Below are 21,223 nucleotides of genomic sequence, written 5' to 3' on the forward strand. Positions count from 1 at the left end.
CCAAAAAGCAACTGGAGGTCAGTCAGAATGAAAAAAAAATAAAAAAACAGTTCTGAAAAAACCTGTGAAGACGTTTTGTAGAAGGGAAAGTTGATCAATAAGCAGAAAAATAGTTTTTGTGTAGCCATAAAGAGACAAAAGGTTATTTAGATCAATTGCTGTTATTTGTCCGTAGTTTGCTTTTTTCCCCTCAGGAGACCAGTGAACAAAGGCAGTCGACTAGTGACTCCGTTCAAAAAGCCGGTTAGATTTGTGCCTACCAGAATAGATTCATTGGCTTGTCAGATGACTTAATGCAGCAATTACAATTATCTCTCTCCAGTCTGATTGTCTGAACCCCGAGACTGAGAGTGTAAACACAGAACTCACTTGTCTACACATGGATGTCTGTGCAGAGCTGAGCGGCGCGTGCTGCCAACACATGCCACAGCCATGACGGTAAAGGGTCTGATCTCTGACTCGCGTCCAAAATGCAACAGGAGAGTTTAATCACTTCGCAGAGAGAGAGAGGGAGAGAGAGAGAGAAAGAGAGAGAGAGTGAAAACGAGGCAGATTGAAAGAGAGCAGCAGGGAGGGGAGAGAGAGACACGAGGCGTTTGGAGCGAGCTGCCACTCACAGCCTTGGCAGCAGGATTTATGAGCTCTGCTTGTGGCGCATACCTGCGATATGTCCTCTCCTCCTGACCATACATAGAATCAGGCGCAATCAGACGGCCGCGATATAAATATTGAGTTGAGACAGTTTGGCAGCTGTGGCTGTGACCTAAATGCTGAAAGTATGAGCAGTGCTGACGGCTGTTTCTTAGAAGCAAGAGAGAAAATAAAAACTAATGAAGTTACTCTAATCTTTTTATATCTGCGCTCTCTGGTTGGCTGAGCCATTAATCATACAGGGTGACAGAATCCCCCTCGTTGGCTGGAAACCGTGGTTTGACTCACAGAGTTACACGTAAAGTCGGGGGAGAGTTGTTTTGGGGAGATTCTGGTGGTCGACAGTGGCCATGGAGACGATTTGCTATTATTGTTATTTTTCCCGTTTACAGACAGAAACCATCACAACAGACGGACCTGAAGCTGTTTCCCAGATACTTTAACTATTTCTTGTTCCTTTATAACAGATACACTCAAGTTTATGCTAAACCTATCACATTAATTTTCTCCAGGTCCTGGTCCTGTCAATCAATTTGGGTTCAGATGCGGATTAAGAGGTGGAACCAGGATTTCGGCCTCGGTGGAGGTGTTGGCTCTGAGTGGCCGGTCCACTTAAAGATCAGTTTGAGAGCTGCTCATTCAAATTCATTTTTACTGCTGAGACTGTTGTTCTATTACATTACACAGAGAAGAGTTTGTAATACTTGGTTTGCTCTCATCAGTATGAATAGTGAGGGCAAACTAGAACAAGCTGGGCTTAAGAAATAGGGGAGAAAGTGAAAACATGGCTGATTCAACATTATAAACACTTTTATACAATTATTAGAAGAAAATATGTTCCATTATCTGTAATTTGTAGTTGTCTGAAGTAGCATCTTGGTTTTTGTTGATATTGGCAGTTTTTCAATAACTCATGAACCAAAATTTACTCTTGATGTTAGAAGAACTAGAATGACTGCATCTTGTTGTATTCTTACACGGACCAGTGCAGTTTAAGTCTACACACATTTATTTCCCCGACTTATATGAGGTCATCGTGACCTTTGACCTTCAACCAGCATAATCTGATCAGTTAATCTTAAATTCATTCGAAGAAATCTTAGAAAAGTAGACATGAGATGATGCCTCTGGCCACTTCCTGTCACCAGTGGAAACAGATCCAGACCATGTTTGCTCTAAACTGATGCAATACAGGGGGAATTGCATTGTTTTCTTAACATGTAAACATAAATAGTTTTCCTGACATCACGTCATCAGAGTTCGATACAGCTGTAAAAACTTGATTTAAGAGATAAAAACTGTTCTTTTGCAGTGATTGCTAATCTGGGTCCAACATGCTGCTCTGTAAACATCCTCCAGAGGAGAATTATTTGACTGGTAACGAAATCAGTGGCGACTTGTCTTTTCATGGGGATCAGAGATACAGCTTCATTATCTGTGGAGGTCCCTGTAGACCTCCAGCCAAAACCATGACCTCACTTCACTGTGGGAAACGTCCGTGGTATTCTGCCTCCCTCGCTGCTTAATTCAATCAGGTTTCTCTCTGCTGGTTTAATAATAGGGATTCTCAGGATGGCGGCTGGGATTCCTGGTGACTCTTAAAGGAAACCGACCCTGTGAGTATCAGACCCATGTCAACTTGAAAGGTGTCTCTGAAAAGTTTGTATGTTGCTCTTTCACATGGGATGAAGCTGTGGTGCGTTTGGGTTTTGTCAGAACAGATTCCATTGGCGAGCCAGATTCAGGACAAACCAGTGTTCCATCAAATCCATAATCACAACTTTCAAATTGAGATTCACACAAACACAAAACATTGAGGCTGTTTGCTTTCACTCTCCTCGTTCTCGTAGTGTAGTTGTTCAGCTGGAGCTTGTTCTCGCTGAGCAGGCGGCCAAACAGCAGAGTGACAGTGTTGGCTGTTACCTGGTGAACATGGTGAAACAGCTGGCAGCTGAAGAGTCAGGTGTTTCCCTCAGGAGTCAGTGGAGACAAACAAACAGAGGGAATATTTGACATGGATCAGATTCATCTGTTGTGTTCCTTGTTCCTGCTGCCTCCACAACGCCAGTTATTGCCGATTTAAATAAAATCAATGCAGTTTTTAACGTCTCAATTTCCCATAGATCTATTCATTCAATGTTAGATACACAGTTGTGCACAGTATTGCAGCACTTTAACTTTCTGCTAGCAGGTTTTTTCTCCTGCTTTAGTTTCTGCCCTGATGACTCGGAGGAGGGTGATGAGATTAAGATGCATTTATTCGTCCCAAACACATGCACAGACATGCACAGGCACACTCATGCAATTGTAGGGGAAATTTAACCTCTGCTTTTAACCCATCTGGTGCAGGACACACAGAGCAGTGAGCAACCATGTACGGTGCCCGGGGAGCAGATGTTGGGGGAGCAAGGTGCCTTGCTCAGGGGCACTAGACAGGGTAGGGAGAATCCTCTTGGATTTTTGGACAGATCAATCCAGGTTCGTCTTTTCGTTGTTTCTCCGTGGAGACGAACCAGAGACCTTTTCTGCCCATAGTCCAAGTTTCTGCCACTAGTCCACCGCCTCTAAAAAGCACTGTTGAGTTGTTCTCTTAAGCACATATCAGCAGTCTGACCTGCTTTGGATCCTCGTCTTTGAATCCTTGTTTTAAAAGCCAGGATAGATTCTCCTGGAGGATCCACAACCGTCATCTAAGTCCCTAGTACAGACACAAACAATGTTAAAAACCATTTGGATCAATGACAATCTACACTCCTAGATAGGACTTTGTAAACCTCTGCATCTTTACACAAACCAACAGTTCTTGATTCTAATTCTCCTGAGATCTCACATTCAACAGATGCTCAGCAGACACTCAAAATCTGTGAGTGTGGGAGGTTTGACTCCTGCAGAGGCCGCGGGTTCGATTCCACACTGTCAACAAGGGTCGAAAAATGCTTGAGAAATATCTTTAAAAAAAATGTGTGAGTATTGTTCATGAGTCAAAGTTAATCAGACTCACACCTCAGATCGAGTTCTGCTGGCCGGTCTCCAGGTTTTGTTAACTGCTGAATCCAATTAGCTCTCGTTGATGTCATTAGCCTCGGGGTTCACATTCATTTTTCTAACTCTGCACTTTTGAATAATGTTTTCAACATGGACGAGAACAATTCGAGGATCTGTTTGCTGTTAGATTTAGATGGAGACCAATGTATTGGTTTCACTCCCTTTATGCTGCCGGTGTGTATGTGAGATTACACCGCTGTAGAAAGACAGGCTTCAGAAACCCAATCAACGTGTTTGACCATGAGTCTTAAACTGAAGCTCTCCTCAGGGCTATGACACACGGCTCGAATGGGAATACTGTATCTCTTGTGTTTCTACCACAGGTAACAACAAGGATATTAACGTACGCCCCATCGTGCGGCGTGGAGAGGGCCCGGCTGTTCGATGCCGGAGTATTCGCTTTCAACAGGCACTGCACAAGGTCAGGGGGCTGGCAGCGGAGACAGGAAGAGATGATGTCACCACCCGGGGAATATCTCTGAATCCCTCCCCACTTGGATGTTTAATTTACAGCACATTAGCCAAAGTGATACCACATTGTTACACATGACCTACTTTAATGTTCAATGTGCATTTGCTATAGGACATATGGCACCGAACACGACTCAGCTGCCTTGCTGTCTCCAACTCAACCAGGACATGTTCGTTTGTGCTTATATTCCATTTATAATACACACAACAGTATGAACATGTTTCACTCTTTTCATTGTGTCTGATAATAACGATGAGTTTAACTCAGACCATGCAGAGACAGTTTAAGGAAGAGCGGTTAACACAAGGCCTGAGTCTGCAGAAATGACACTGTAGGACTAGGACCATTGAGATGTGATAGAACTAGACTTAAACCTAAGATAATGTGTTCTATACTGTACTTAAATTGTCACATTTGTTTTTCAAAACAACTGAAAGAGCTAGAATAGCACTCAGTAGAGAACACACCTCAGCCGAGGCCCAACAGTCCTTTCAATTCAATCAAGCTGCAACACACACTCATAGATATCAGTCCCCTTCATGAGCCTGATAATGAGTAACCATTTGCTTCCTCCACTGACTAACAAACTGTCACTGTACCTGCAGCTGGACTATTTTAATTTATGATGTATCTTATGTATTTTCAGTCTTCGTTTCCAGTTCATTTCTTACTTTGAGAAAGTTGAAAGTAATTCCTACTTTGCACAAATGTAAGATAATATAACTGAGCAGATGAAAATATAAAGTACAGCTACATTAAATTAATGACTCTGCACAGACACTGGAGTTTGAGTGTTCAAATCCAAACACTTCTGAAAAGTCAAAACACACACACGGCTCGTTTCTCAGCGTGTGATCCAAAAGAGCTTCATATTATTTTTGCTAATACTCGATGATTTATGCTCCAGAGGACCCGGTGTTGGATGTTGATGTAATAGCTGCACGTCTGTCAGGATGCAGACGGCCGGCCGGCGCACACCAGAGTAAACAGAGCACAGTAACACATTCGCCTCACGGTCACTCACTGCATGCAAAATATGGAATAAACGGCCACTTTTAATTATTGTTGTTAGCTGTGACAAGGGGGGGGGGGTGAGAACACACTTAGTAATGTGATGGAAGTGGAGCAGACAGGGTCTCATGTGTTGTGACAGTGTCGCACCGTCGAGGAGTGGAGCTCTCAGGCTTTTTAAATTCTCACCTCGGTCTCGATCAAATAGTTGCTGAGGGAGGAGTCGTGTGTGTGTGTGTGTGTGTGTGTGTGTGTGTGTGTGTGTGTGTGTGTGTGTGTGTGTGTGTGTGTGTGTGTGTGTGTGTGTGTGTGTGTGTGTGTGTGTGTGTGTGTGTGTGTGTGTGTGTGTGTGAACCAAGAGACTGATCATCAAACTTACATATTTACAGGATTCATAGATACAACAGTTTTACAGCACGGGAACAACTTTGATGATGTTTATACATATGAGAGGAATTAATAACTGTCCTAACTGGATGTAGGGAAGTGTCTCCTGATGGAAGATTAGTCCTTCACCACAACATTAAAGGAATACACAGACTTAAGGATTAATTTAATACAGCAGAACCAGAGATTAAATCATGTTTTATTCCATGCATTCTTCTGCTACCTATATTACCCACAATGCATCAGGTTTGTTAAGCGACTGAGCTACTAGTCTCAGGCAGAAACGAGTGAAGGGATCTACAGAGGTCTGATGAACTCACTCACCTGAGGGCGTTCACGTTTTAAACCTCATGTGTTTGTCGGTTTGCTTGTGAGCAAGATTATACAGAAACCACTGAAGGGATTTATATGAAACTGGATGGATAGATGTGGTATAGTAGTTCAGGAAAGATCCCATTACGTTAAAGTTATTTTATTCCTGCTGCAATGAACCGTTTTAAAAACCACTCCGTCATGCTTATAATAATGATGCTGTGTGGCTTGAATCCAAACCTGCAAGAGAATAATGCAAAATGTCCAACTTCTTCATGTCTGTTGATGATTGTCAAACCTGAACCAAGTTTACGAGCTTATTACTACTCATCTGCAGAATCGTGCATCGAGGTCAATGTTTTGCATGTTGGAGTTTTTCAGTCCTAATGGAGGTGAAATGAAAGTGCACTTCAATGGAGAGGAATAACTGAAAACAGGCACGCTGAACAATGGAATCAAACCACAAGCACAAACTCCATTATTCAAGCCTGGCGAACATGTTGCTTTAGTCCCGTGGCTCCGTGAACCCTCTGCTCAGAAAACATGACTAACTCGGTAATCTCCGAGTCAAGTGCTCTGTAAGTGACATTAGAGCAACACTTTGCACTGTATCTGCACTGAAGAGAACAAAAGAGGAGAGGACGTGCACAGATAGTCAGAGACGGACAGGATAATCCTCTCTGTCTAATCATCACCAGCTCTGTTTGAAGCTTGGCTGCAGCCCAAGAGGGGGAACACTTTCATTGACCCACACGGCCGATCCACTGGGAAAACAAACACATCAGCCTGGCAGACGGTGTGACTCACTGCCCTCGCAAGTCGAACACAAGCGCTCGAGCTGCCAAGCCTCTTCCTGCTCACAGGGCCTCACTGGGCCTCGCCCTCCCTCGCCTCTCACTGCCATCGCCGTGCTATCTCGCTCTAAACTTTTAACTCACAACTTTATCAGCCAAAAGAAAGAGAGAAAGAGAAAAGAACAAGACTTCTTTTCTAACTATTCTCTTTCTTAGTTGAACTCACTTTTTACAGCTGTTAGCAGGTGTGCAGGTGTGTGAGGTAGTCGAGCCTCAAACTTCTTCAGACGAGTGAAGGACACTGAGTTCTTAGAAAGCCCAGGGAGGCAAGAAGAGAAAACAGATTTTATAGGAGGTTTTCTACACAATTGTTTCTTATCATTATATTGTTGTATTGCTTAATTTATCCATATTTATAATACCGCAGTATTGTATGGGGATAGGTACGTTTTAAGCTTATCGTTACAGAATATTGACATTAACATGTTCAATCTATGCATATGTTTTCAAAGTGAAATCTACAAACTCAGAGTTACCTCATTGTGTTTTGGAAACAATTCCCAGTTTCATAATGATCATATAAGGAGAAGGTCTGTGAATCATCATCTAACTTTGCATTAATTTTCTATTAAATATCTTCGAGTGATCTCATGGAACGAAACACACATTTATCGGATTCCTCTGTGTCATATATGTCCAATTTTCTTTTTATATTATTATATAACCTGTATTGAAGATTGTGTACGTTCTGTATATCATTTGTTTGTTTTATTTGGGTGAGCTTTTCGTATAATCATATAAGCCATTACTGGTTTCTACAACATCCCAAGCATATTTTAATATTTGATTCATACACTTTGTATTTACATTGTGTAAAATCAAAATGTATGAAACTAAAACTATACTTTGATGTATCCATGTTGATGGTTTGTGGTTTGCTCCACCTTTATGCTCATTCCCAGTTGGAACCCGAATAAAAACTTTTACTTTTAAACATCACACAACCAAATCCAACCATGGCTCTAATCTCAACCTGTCAATTCTGTAAAGATTCATTAGTAAAGATTTCGTGGAAGTGCAGTTCACGACCGGAGAAACATTTCTGCTCATCAGTGTGTGGGATACTGTGGCCTTTTTATTTTTTTTAATTTGTACTGAGAAAACAACAACACATTCTCTCAGAACCAAACCCAGTCAGTGTTTCCACAAAACAGTCCCCTAACTTTTCCCAGCTTGAAAACGACCCCATGCACAGGTCCTCCAGGCTGATTTTAATTCGGTTATACTCCAAGTCGGACACAAACACTCGAGCTAAATCGTCTAATCTTTTAGAAAAATGTCATATCTGGGGACCAATAACTTACACGAGAAGATGTAAACCAACGTCCGCTGTGGTTAATCTGAAAATGTAGGAGTTGCTGATTAAGGGGTCAGTGTGTTATCATAGAAAACACACACATGTGTGATCACAGCGTCTATGTGCTATCGGGCCTCTGTCTTGTGTCACGGCCGCCGCGGGTTTCACATGATTCAGAGCTGATAACCGAGCGTGTCAACTCTCTAATAAAAGAAAACACGGGCTGCGTTTGCAATTTGGTATGAATGTGATTATCTGTGGGTAAATATTTGAAAGTGGCCACTGATACCATGTGATTTGCACTCGCAGGCGTAACCACAGATTTGATAAGACCTTCTGGTGGGACTGTGCTTTTTTAAATAATACAAGTCTATACTCCCATGACTGTATGTTGCCTGACGTGAGGCAGCCAGTGTTTGCATCATCAGATCATATGTATGTGAGAACACGTATGAAAACAGTTGCTGCCACTATGCGAGTTCTCTCAGGGTTCTCGAAGGAAAGAAACTAAAGTGGTCGAATGCTGTAATTCTGGCAGCGGTGCACCAACGCTGCACTGCCTTAAATGGGAAACAGAGACCCAGACCTGTGCTTTACTACAACGTGGCTCTGATTAAGACCAGCTCGGTCTGCATGTGGTCGCTGCTGAGTCACAGCCAACTCCTGCTCCGGGACAGGACTGCTAATGTGGTGCTGTATGAATTCACGTCTTCTACCTGTATCTGCCGTAGAGGACATCAGAATAGTTATTATCAATGCCAAATGACTGGATGAGCTATTAACTGGGGCGTAAAGAAATCAATATTAAAGAAGGCGCAATAATTTCAACCATATGGATGTCAAAGGATGTCATTTTCTATTGTGTTATCTCATCATCATGTTTTGTTTTCTCCTAATGGCCGGTTAAGAAAACAAAAGAGCTTTTCCTCCAGAGAGAGCAGGATAATTACCTCGTCACAACTGTTGCTTTCTTAAGATAACAGGATCATTTTATCACTTGATTCAAGTCACTTTTACTCATTCAAGGAGGAAGCTCTCACAGGGAAACGTGGCCCACTGATACTCGTGGCTCCAGGGACGTCACGTTCATGATTCCAGTTCATTCATGACGTTTTGGGAACCCTTGGTTTTTATCATCAAAATGTGAGTTTCTCATTTAATGACAATCCGGCCTGACCTGGACTTTGTGTTTTCTGCGAAAACATGTCAGCATCTTCACCTCAGCTGCTTTGGACTGTGGGAGGAAACCAGAGCACCTGCAGGGATCCCACGCAGCCACAGAGAGAGAACATGCAAACTCCTCACAGAGAGGCTCAGTTCAAACTGGGGTTCGAACCCAGAACCTTGTCCTGTGGGGTCTAACCACTGTTCACTAATTTAGAGTCGGTGTAAATTATACCTGTCAAATATCAGCATGTGAACATTGTCATCAGGTGGAGCGATGGGAACAACCTGCTGGTCAGTGTCAGTTTTACATTTACACGTATTGACATTATATTGTCTTCACTCAAATTCTTATTTTAAATCTTCTCCTCTCCTATTTTCTTCTCTGCTGCCATCTTGTGGCAAAAATATATTTTTTTTTGTAATATCCCATCATAAAAGAACTCCAAACCATCAACGTGTACCTTAATTAAATTAACATCAAATGTTTAAAATAAATATATATATATTTGATTTATATTAATTTATAGATATATATACTGATACTGATTACATTCTTTTAACACAAAACATATGCATTTTATTATATTTACAGCTCTAATTATTTTGTCTACCAGTTACAGATTTTACAAATAACATGAGATGTCGTAATGATCTATCGTATTATTTTTAAATCACAAGTTAAACTTAAATTCAGCTTCAACTTTAATTTAAAAACGCCAAAATAAAACACCCGCTTTCAGCTTCGCTCCTTTTTGTACCCTGTCACTGGCCGTAGTTGACGTCATCAAAACAGGCCGATCCGTCGCAGCATGGAGGAGCAGCTTCACTGAGGGATTTTGACCTTTTAGCGTTTGTCCTACATTCTGTTGTTGGTGAGTGTATTTTTGTATGTGTATATTAATTTCTCTGCTGGTCTGTGTTCATGTGATTTAAAGTATTTGCAGCTTGTATCCGCAGTATTTCGGTGAAGCTTAATGTTGCTGCTTGTCTTCTCCCCTTCATTCATAACAATTCTGACACGTTACTTCAAAATGTAATGAAAGGTCTCTGCTTTACACTCGTGATACTACAAGTAATGTAGTACTGTCGTTTTAAGGTTTAGTTCTTAAATCGCTTTAAATCCCAGATCTACTAGAGGCAGTGGTGGAGAATTACTGAGTATATTTACTCCTAGTATTGCATTTAAGTGAACCTGTACTGCAACATTTCCATTTCACTAGTATATCGTGATAATTTCTACTTCATTATATTGATTTTAAGTGGTAGGGTCAGGACTCGCTATTCAGCCAAGATTTTGCCAAACAAATATGGTGATGTTGGATTATTCAGATATGTGTTGTTAAATATTTTTACTCTCTTAACTTCTCAGTAATACCTTTGGACCCAAAGGATAAAACAGGTTTAATGATATAATACTTTACATAATATTAGAAAAAAGTCAGAAACCTGCAACAGAAATGTGTTTAAACTGTATTTATCTTGTGACTCTTTGGTTGGAAACCTCTGGACTTGTTAAAAAACATTTCCTCTTAAAGCAGCAACAACTGTTAGAGGCAGTGAACACAGTGATGCTTCATTATTAACAATCTAGTAACCACACATGCTGTATAATACTGTCATTCCACTGCAGGTTGAAAACTTTTAATGCAGGCCATGTACTTGTAATGGAGTACTATTATATTTCGATATCGGTTCTTTTAAAGGATCGGATTACAGTACTTCTTTCAGAACTGGATAGAGTAATTAACCAATTACTGTGATCTCATAACATCCAAGCCCCTCAGCTGATCGGCTTGTTTTCTTTGTCTTCTGTGCTACAGGGTAAAATAGTGTTTTCCAGAATGTCGGTCAAGCAGGCTTCGGTCCACGCCAAGTGGATCATCGGCAGAGTAATAGGGACCAAGATGGCCAAAACTGCCAAAGTGAGAGTCACACGCCTGGTGCTGGATCCTTACCTGCTCAAGGTGAGTCATCATTCACTGCTTATACACACGGGAGGGACTGGTGACATGGTTGTTACTTCCCACACAATGAAAGACTAAATATGATTGTTTCTTTGTCCTGTTCATCTTCTATTTTATTCTGTTTCTTGAAAACCCATCACTTGCTCACAGCAGGTTCAGGAGTATTTGCCTTCCCCAAAAAATACCTCTCAACACCTCCTACTAATAATACTGTTAATACAACTGTGTCTCAGCCCATAGATTAACAGACATGGAATAGAAATAACACTCATAAACACGTTTCACTTTCAAAAATACACTAAGTTTGAACATTAATCATTATATTATTGGTACTTGATTAGAAATGATTTATATCACCGGATCCAGTCCTAAGTTTGATTAGACTATTTTCCTCTTTAAGCAAGTAATGCCAAAGCCTTGTTGTTCTATTCTCAGTTTCATATAATAATGAAATGGAACATGAAATACACAACTTTATGGTGTAGAACCAAATGTTATTGATTTTCTGATTAACGATTGAGTCCTGTGCAGCGATTACATATTTAAACAAGTCTAACGATGTCTTTTCTGCCCGTAGTTCTACAACAAGAGGAAGACTTACTTTGCCCATGATGCTCTGCGACAGTGCACCGTGGGAGACATCGTCCTCCTCAAGGCTCTGCCCGAGGCCAGGTCCAAACACGTGAAGCACGAACTGGCTGAGATAGTGTATAAAGTGGGTCGGGTGGTCGACCCACTGACAGGAAAGAGTGTAGCAGGAGACGAGTTCCTGGAGCCTCTGACTGACCTCGGCCCGGACGGCGAGACAACGTTATCGGAAAAACTGCAGGAGCTGAACATCTCTGCCGCCCCCACCAGTGGAACCGAGTCCCAGCCACCGGCAACTCCAGCACCGTGATAGAAAACTATGTTCTTGTGTGTGTTAATGTTAGTTCAAACATGTTTCAGGTGTTCATGTAAATATTAATCTTTAAAACAATAATCTTGTCATATAATATATGAAGTAAGAAGGCCTGAATACAGTGTACATGCTGCCTGCTCAGGTAGTTTGAAGTCACACAATAAAATTACAAAATACATGTGCATTTCTGCTCTCAGACTAAAGATGGGGATTTGAAAGACAGCAATAAGTCACAATAAAACAAAACACACTTTTTTTATCAACATCAGTGATGCTGCTGTTTTTTTCTTGGTGTTCTGTTACAGATGTTAATTCAGAAAGTCCTATGATTCCTTACATTTCATCGTTAACTGTTCTATGTTTACATGGAGACCAATAATTCAACTATTGATGTTTCTCTGAAAAATACATTATTTTGATTATATTTACATGAGCTATTGACATTTACAGCTTGTTCAGCCCAATGAGTACAAAAGTGATGGATTTAGTACACACACTAAATTGACGGAGTGATTACTGCTTATTCTGACTATTATTGTGACCTTCATATTCAGTGTCTTATTTAGACTGTTGCATTAATCAGGTTAACAATCTACTATTATTGTCCAAGTAAATACAGTTATGAACATGTTCATGGACTTTGTGTAGAATAAAAAGTTTTATTTATAAGTAAAATAGAAGTGATCAATATCACTTCATCCCCATCACTCCTCCAGAGACTCTGATCACCCACAGTTCACTGACCCAGGACCAGCCTTCTCTCTAACACGGGACCAGCCTGCTCTCTGACCCAGGACCAGCCTTCTCTTTGACCCGGTACCAGCCTGCTCTCTAACACGGGTCCGACCTGCTCTCTGACCCGGGTCCAGCCTGCTCTCTGACCCGGGTCAACCCTCCTCCATCAGTGATCCCAGTAAAGATGGCCACCCGAGTCCTTCAGAGAGTCGGCTGCGGCCTCACTCGGACCAAACACGGGCTCCTTGCCAGCGGACTTGTCGCTGTGGCAGCGAGGTGAGAGTTTTAACACGCCGGGGAAGTGAGCACTGCAGCCGTGGGACTGCATTATAAACACGGTTTGAGTCAGTGACACACAAAAAAAAGTCCGACATGCTAGGTGGCCAAGCTAATGCTATGGCGGCTCAGCCCTGTTGCGCGTGCTGTGGAGTTGGCTGGAGCTAGCCTCATAACTCGCTAACCCGCCCCCAGCTAATGCTAATGCTAACTGTCAACCTGCAGGGTCAGAAAGTTGTTTACTTCTTCATCGTGACAGGAAAATAAGGTTTACGGCCGCCAGGTGCAACAATAACACAATATAACAAGTGTGTGTGTGTGTCTCAGACTTCAAGCTCAACATGCAAGTCTCTGCAGTGAAGCGTTTTGATTATGTGGGTGTGTATGTGTGTATCTGTGTGTGTTTGTGTTTGTGTGTGGGTTTGTGTGTGTTGTTTCATGCTGCAGCAGGTTTAACCTTCAATCGACTGCAATAACAAAACTTGTGAAATACTGAGTTAGTTTGCCTTCACCTGCCAAACTTTCAAATATATATATTTATATATATACATAAAAATATGTGTATATATATATAATATATATATATATATATATATAATTTTTTTAGCACAAATACTGCAGGGATTAGTTTTAAATAAAGTTTAGCGGCAGGGAATTGAACACTGCTCCTGTGTGACACGTCCACTGATCCTCCTGTTATGGGCATTATGTTCAGCTTACAGCTCTCTCAGCTTACAGCCTCCTCTGAGCTGCAGCTCCTGGTCATGAATGAGCTGCACACTTTGTCTTTGTCTTTTTGTTGTAGTCATTACTTCACATGGTATCTATTCTATGCACTGATCACTTTACTTGTTTTCCACGTTTTATCACAAGCCAACAAGCGTCATATGTGCAGAAGTAAAGTTTTATATACTGTATTTTTTAGGCTGGAAGGTTTTTAAAATCCTCAACCATGTGCACAATCTATATTTTATCACATAACATAATTTCATAACTCATCTGTATGGTGATTTATATTAAAATGTAAATCTGAGCACTTTGTGAACTCCGAACCACAGAAATTCAGTGCAGCAAATAGTCCTGTAGGGTATTGATCATGGACAGTCATTATTTCTATACTGAGCAGGCATATACATCAATTTGGATAAATCTGCATTGAGTTAATATTGTTTAACACGTACAAGGAATAAACATGCATCTTGTGACTAATTATCTGCCTCGAAAATAAATCAGAACAACAGACATCAGGTCATCACACAGTTAGTTCCCATCAGACCAGGTACAATTAGAAAAACAGGACAACATTGCACTGAGGAGCCAAATAGCTTTAACGACTATACGTACTATAACAGACCTTTATGTTGTTGCTGCTTTGTGTTTTATTTCTTTATTGTGTCTTTAAACACAGTGCAGGTTGCAACTTCTGTACTTTGTGTTTCACCACAGGAGCTTTACAGTTCTGCGTGAGGACAGCTGGTTCAAGTCTCTGTTTGTGAGAAAGGTCGACCCCAGAAAAGACGCTCACTCTCATCTGCTCGCCAAGAAAGAAGACAACAATCTGTACAAAATACAGTGTATGTGAACAAGATGACTGTAGCTTTAAAAATCGAATAGATGCTTAAGTATCAACTCTGATTTTGTTGTTTTCCTGCAGTTCACAATGTCAAGCCTGAATGCCTTGATGATTACAATGAACTTTGGTAAGAATCCCTGTTCCTTAATCAACTTCATGCAGTTGTCTGCTGGTCAGAGCGCTGGTTTTATAAACTGTACTGACAGTGTATATTTATTTTCATGTGTGTATCCTCAGTGAGGACGTCCTGCCTTCTATTCACGCTAACCCTGAATTACCCTGTGAGCTGGTGGGCACCTGGAACACATGGTATGGAGAGCAGGACCAGGCAGGTAAGACCACACATTTATCGTGTTTACATTAATCAAACTCTTAAATACCTGCAATAATAAATCTTCAAATTTTCTAAATATAAAACATGAATTACAAAACACTTCAAGAGGAAATTAATTGACAATTATAACTGAATATGCAGTTGACACAAACAAAATTGCAATCATTCCTCAAATGTGAGGATTATTGTTATATGCATAAATAAAATAAAATACTTATTGGACTTTCAAGCATTGTTAAGACCGTTGGGATCTGGGAACATTTATTGAAACACGGAATCTGTCACCTTGAAAATCGACTTTATTTCCTGACTGACCCTCGGATGTTACTCAACAACATTACAGTTGTTTACTGCTGCTGCTGGGAAATCAATTGAGGTTTTAAGGGTTTTTTGAACTGGGATATTTTATCCTTTTAGGGAATCAAAGGATATAAAGAGAGAAGTCTCATAGGAACATTGCAGTTGTTTTCCTCCTCAGTGTTGCAAATCTGAACTTTGACAGCTTTTATATTGCAGTTATTTATAGCTGTGTGTGTATTCCACCGTTCTCCTCTTGTGGTGACTGTTGTCATTCCTCAGCTGTGACTCTAAAGTTAGTGTTTTATTATCAGAAACCTCAGTGACAATAATCCAACAGGCTGCATTCATAAAACATGCACACAGGATGCAGTACTTTGCTCTGAGAGATTTTGTTTTGTTCCATTTTCCATAAAAACAGCGTCCTCTCTGTTGGGAACATTAAATAATGTACAATAAACAATTTTCAGTATTTATTTATCCATTTAATATAGGGATGTCACGAAGGCAAAGATTTAGTAGGTGATATCGAAACTATGAAATTTCCAAGATTCTCGATACCACAGCAAAAACAAAAACCGTACAATAAATCCCATTTACTTAACACACACTCTTTTATAAAGATATTTATTGATACGAAAAGCAACAGTGGCTATTTACTTATAAATGAAAAGAATAGAAGACTATATAGAGTAGAACACCAGTCATGCAATTTCAATTCCAACGTTGACTTTTCAACAAGATGTAAGTGTTGGAAGTAGATTCGTGGTTGAATCTCTTCATGCCAGCTCCACCTGCCAGGTAGTCTAGAGATATATAAAAACATAGTATCAACAGTCATCTAGAGAAAAGAATGTCCTGCCCAATGAATTTTCAGACACACAGATCTATTTGAGGGCTGCAATCTCCTTGGCTCTTCTGCTCCTTCTACTCTAGTTCACCTGTGGAGATATCGGGGAGGATACCCGGCTCTCACAGAAGTCATGAACAAACTCAAGCAGAATAAGGTAACGGGTGCTCGGATTAGTTCAGTTAACTGATGGCTGGTGATCTGTAGACAACCTCCTCTGACAGTGCACCCATCAAATTATGCCCTAAGAGCATTTTGCAGTTGTTTTTTTGAGATTGTTCAGCAGTTTGGTGTGACTCTAATTTTGTTTTAGAGAAATGTGGACTGTTAATTGGGTTTAGTGTTGTTAATGGACCGAATCCTGTCTGATCCGTGTGGTGTATTCTTCTTTAATGGTCACAAGAAATGGATTTTCTGTTTTGCTTTTGGTGTTTCCTTAAACTTTAAGAAATAAAGAGAAAACTTCAGAATGAAAACAAGTACAACGTTGGTAAATTAAAAACTGTTTCAGGTGTCTTTAATATGTTGATGTGACTTATTACTGGAAACTTAAAATGAAGATGTAATTAATTAAAAAATAAGCAGATATAAAATACTCTGTGGCTTTTTATCATCTCGTGGAAGTATGTCCTCATATGTATTTCAATCAAACACATTAGATAATTTAACAAGTGGTTTTGTGTGCTGGAGCTGGTATTAACTGGTTCTGTCTTGATCTACAGAGTTTTTATATTTTACAGATGTTTTTATGGGCTGGTGATCTGAGCAGGATTAATGTAAACGTGTTCCTGTTTGTCGTTGCTGTAGGACTTTACTAACTACCGGACAGAGAGGGGGAAGATGCTGCTGTCTCGTAGGAACCAGTTGCTGCTGGAGTTCAGTTTCTGGAACGAACCTGTGCCTCGTTCAGGGCCGAACATCTACGAGCTCAGATCGTACCAACTCAGGGTAAATCTCTTCTCTTACATTTACCAGCCTCAGATAAATACGTGTTCATTTCTATTGCATCATCGAACAGTCTGACAACTTATTTTCCTCATCTATCACCTCTTCAATTTCTTTTTTCAGCCTGGAACTATGATTGAGTGGGGAAACTACTGGTAAGACTAAACCTTCTAAATCGTTTTCATTTTATTGTACATGCACTTTCACAGTTATGGAACTACCAGTATCACTGTATTTCCCTTTTTAAAACTCCTCACTATTTTATTGGTTTCACAGATTGTAGCAGATGAATATGAGTCAACGGTACTTTCTGACAACAAAACCTATGCATGACTCCTGAGCATGACTACATGTATCGCACTTCATTTGTAAATCTCAGGCATAATTGACCTTGTTACCCTGGATTTAATATGTATGTGTATTTGATTAACTCAATAATGATTACGTGAAATTTGCCTTTTAATGTAATTAAACCAAACATTCTGAAACGTTTTGAACAATTCTGAGGTTGCAACGTCAAAATTTGATGCTCTAATTTCTAAAGAAATTATTGGGATATTGGTGAATGTCAGTTTCATTCAAATCTGAGTTGGATTAATCAGTACAATAAAAAAAATATTTTCCCTCTTGTTTAACACAAGTCTTTGGTGCTCTGCAGGGCGCGAGCTATTGACATCCGCCAGCAGAACCATGAGGCGGTGGGAGGCTTCTTCTCTCAGATAGGAAGTCTGTACACGGTTCATCACTTGTGGGGTGAGCAGCATTCATGAGTTTAATACACTTGTGATGTTTTTATACAAGAAAATACACAGAAACGTTAACTTCTATCAATACTAAGACATGATTGTATTACACATACTTATATGTTCACTGGGTTTAATGTCTCTCCACATTTTATCTAGTTTTCTATCAGTTTGAATATTCAGATCTACTTTGAGTTCATCGAAATGATCTATATAAATATACATTTTCTAAGATACGATTATATTAGTCCCACTATGGGGACATTTTCTGTGGGGACAGAAAAAACAGATGCATCCACCAAAGTAATAAATAAATAAACATACAATATAAACACATACGAATATGAAACTAGAAAATCATATACAATGTAAACAGAATATAAAAGTGTATTTTATGGTACAAGTGTGATATTGAAATTGCACGGAATGAAAATGACTATTGCACAAGTCAGGAAGCATCTTTTTTTCTTTCAGCTTACAAAGACCTCCAGTCCAGAGAAGTCACCAGAAACTTAGCGTGGCAGCGTGACGGCTGGGACGAGGTTGTTTATTACACAGGTGAGTTCTTTACTCTTTCACAACACTGTGCAGTATTTTTACATATGTTGCCAATTGTAGTTTTAGAACAACAACATTTGTTATTGAGGTGATCGTGTTGCATGTGTGAAGAGCAGGAACAGTGGATCAGAGTTTACTGTATTAAACATCAGTTTGCCTCTTTTACATTATGATCTTGTGTATATTTACTATGTTGTGATATTCTTATTCTATTAGAAAATAACTGGAATGGCATTTTCAGACATAGGCCTGTTTTTTTTTTTTTTTTACAGTGCTTTGTATTTTCTACAATATTTTTTAAACAGTTAAGAAGATCCTGTCTTTGCATTTTATTTGCATTTTACTAAAAGGGATTCCGAAGTTTCTCCTGTGGCTTTGACTCAAAACTGAACAATTAGCTCTTGGTAAAAAATACTCAGATATTGGGTCTCACTATTCAAATGACAAATATGGTGAGAAGAAGACTGGGTCAGAAGAAGACTGGGTCAGAAGAAGACTGGGTCAGAAGAAGACTGACACTTAGATGGTGCAACTGAATTAACTATGAGGTTGGACCTGAACACCAAGTTTCATTTATCGGACTGAGCTTGAGTCCAGACTAGTTGGTGCAATATGGGATTCTTATATTATTCCCATGTAAAAAAAATTTTTTTCATAAAATGTCAGCATAGAAACACATATGTTGTTTAAAGATAAAAGATAAAGATAAAGTAGCTTTATTGTCAATTCCTTAACATGTTCAGAACATACAAGGAATCGATACGACGTTTCCCACTCTCCCACAGTGAAACATATAAAGTGCACAGGCACAACAGATAACACAAGACATTTCCTAATACTAAGTAAACATACAGCATTTTTTAGTACAGCAGCATAAGGTTCTCTAAAAGTGTAAACGTAGTGATTAAAGTGATAAAGTGCAAACAGTACAAGAGACAGTTTGTTGCAGAAGTAAACATACAGATTTTTTAGTACAGCAGCATTTCTTTGTTTCTCCAGGTCACTACAGTGCAATATAATTTCTTTGATTATGATTTTCTAAGCATAACAGAGATCTGTTGCTAATCATGTTTCCTCCCCATCCACAGTCCCTCTTATTCAGCACATGGAGTCCAGGATCATGATTCCAATGAAGACTTCACCCTTGAAGTAACCAGAATCACAGAGAAAACCTCTCAGCAGCCACTACGACTACCGCCCACAGATCTGTAGAGAGCGTATCCAGCCGTCGGAGCGTGCACTGCCAGGGATGTGCATGTAGCATCAACACGTTGTTTCAGTTTTTGTTTCCTCTCTTTCTTTGCTCTTCTTTTCCTGCTTGAGCCTAGAATGTCTGATTTTGATGATGCGCTTGAATTTATTTATCATCTTTAACTGTTTGTTACTGAATTACTGATCATTTAATGCATCATTTCATTTAATGGGTCTAATCTGACACGCTCCTCTTTCTCAAAATCTCCATAATTTATTGTCCTATTTGTGTTTTTTTCTTTTACGATGATCCCAAGAAAATACTCACCAGTGATTTGAGTGTGAGGGAAGAGAAGTGACTAAATCGGTTTAGCAGTTGTAATGCTGGTCATCTTCATAAATTGATGTTTCACAAGATGTATACGTAGCCTGACTTGGTAAGAGCCCTGTTGCACTCCCAAGATAAAATCAAACTGCCTCCGGTACTTCACTGTCAATATTAACGGGATGAGTCTAGTAAAAAGTTACAGTTATTCAGTTTAACAAACAGGAGTGTGTTGTTTACAAATCAGTGTTGTATGATTAGTAACACTGATTGTTAGAGTTAGTGTCTTACATGACTGATTACTGTGTGCGCCAGTGGTTTTGTTTTGTTTTTCAAGTGTCCAGATTTTGAGGTTATGTTGTGCAGAGCCAGGAGACGTTTTCTCTGTTTGTGCCTCCTCTGTTAATCCGACCACATCTCCAACATCAAAGTCAAGCCACTCTGTAACTTTCAGCTGTGGCGAGGGTGGAAAACGTGATTTATTAAAATGATTCAAGTCTTTTTGATCTCACCAGAACTGATCAGTATCACAGTTCAAACTTCTGTTCACTGGCTAGTTTGGCCTTTTCCTATATCAAGTAACGGATTAATGTCAAGCGGTTGACTGTTTGCTGAGATTCATGGTTTTTGTTTAATGGTCAGATCATAGATATATAGATACACTTATGAACCAAGCCAGAGATATGGCCGATCCTGTATATATGAGGTGGGGTGTTCGTATGTTGACAAACACGAGGACAGGAGAGGAGTAATATCTCAGAGTGGTGAAAGTGAAATGCAGTGCTCGTTAAGATTAGTTGTACATATTGAATTAAAGTTCTAATGAAAATCTAAAAGTCCAGGACTCTTTATTCTTTCATTGTTTGTGTTAAATTACATTGTTAAGTCCTGTATATCCTGATTTCAGCTCTCTGTCAGAAAACAACCTGATCGTATAGATTAGTTGCTTGGAGGTAAACAAACTGCAGCTGTAAAGTGAAAATAACAGAAAAAGAAAATGTGACACAAACCCAAGTCTTGTTGGGGAAAGTCCTGTGTTCAACTCATCCACTGGGACCAGTGACTGTCTCTCTTTATACAACCACACCTGACTTTAGTACAGCCATGATGCTTAAATTACTTTTAAGCTTTAAGGATAAACTTCATCCTCAAACATGTTCAGATCCAGGAGTGAACCATAGGAGGCTGTAGCTCTCTTCCTCACATCACAGTCAGTCATGGCTGGAGGTTTTTTCTGACAGTCGCTGTACATGTCAGTTTCACTTCTGCAGGCGGCAACCACAAACCAGCCAGTGCTCCTGAGCAGAGAGTATGAGTTCATTTTGTATAATCGAC

General features: G+C 39.9%; 2 protein-coding genes across 2 annotated transcripts; both read left to right on the plus strand.

Moving 5' to 3' along the window:
* Positions 1 to 9,962: 9,962 nt before the first annotated feature.
* On the plus strand, positions 9,963 to 12,243 carry mrps17 (mitochondrial ribosomal protein S17). The gene is made up of 3 exons (XM_053441501.1): positions 9,963 to 10,068; positions 11,017 to 11,160; positions 11,738 to 12,243. Exons 2-3 carry the CDS (start codon positions 11,038 to 11,040, stop codon positions 12,056 to 12,058), a joined length of 444 nt encoding a protein of 147 aa, XP_053297476.1. The 5' UTR covers positions 9,963 to 10,068; positions 11,017 to 11,037; the 3' UTR covers positions 12,059 to 12,243.
* A 566-nt stretch (positions 12,244 to 12,809) lies between these two features.
* LOC128457464 (protein NipSnap homolog 2) lies at positions 12,810 to 20,724 on the plus strand. Its single transcript, XM_053442150.1, has 10 exons — positions 12,810 to 13,072; positions 14,519 to 14,646; positions 14,727 to 14,772; positions 14,883 to 14,977; positions 16,213 to 16,283; positions 16,934 to 17,074; positions 17,195 to 17,226; positions 17,730 to 17,824; positions 18,289 to 18,372; positions 19,461 to 20,724. The coding sequence occupies exons 1-10, from the start codon at positions 12,981 to 12,983 to the stop codon at positions 19,523 to 19,525; spliced, it is 849 nt and encodes a 282-aa protein (XP_053298125.1). The 5' UTR covers positions 12,810 to 12,980; the 3' UTR covers positions 19,526 to 20,724.
* The last annotated feature ends 499 nt before the right edge of the window (positions 20,725 to 21,223 follow it).

This window comes from Pleuronectes platessa, chromosome 15, assembly GCF_947347685.1.
Source record: "Pleuronectes platessa chromosome 15, fPlePla1.1, whole genome shotgun sequence".
Taxonomy (NCBI): Eukaryota; Metazoa; Chordata; class Actinopteri; order Pleuronectiformes; family Pleuronectidae; genus Pleuronectes; species Pleuronectes platessa.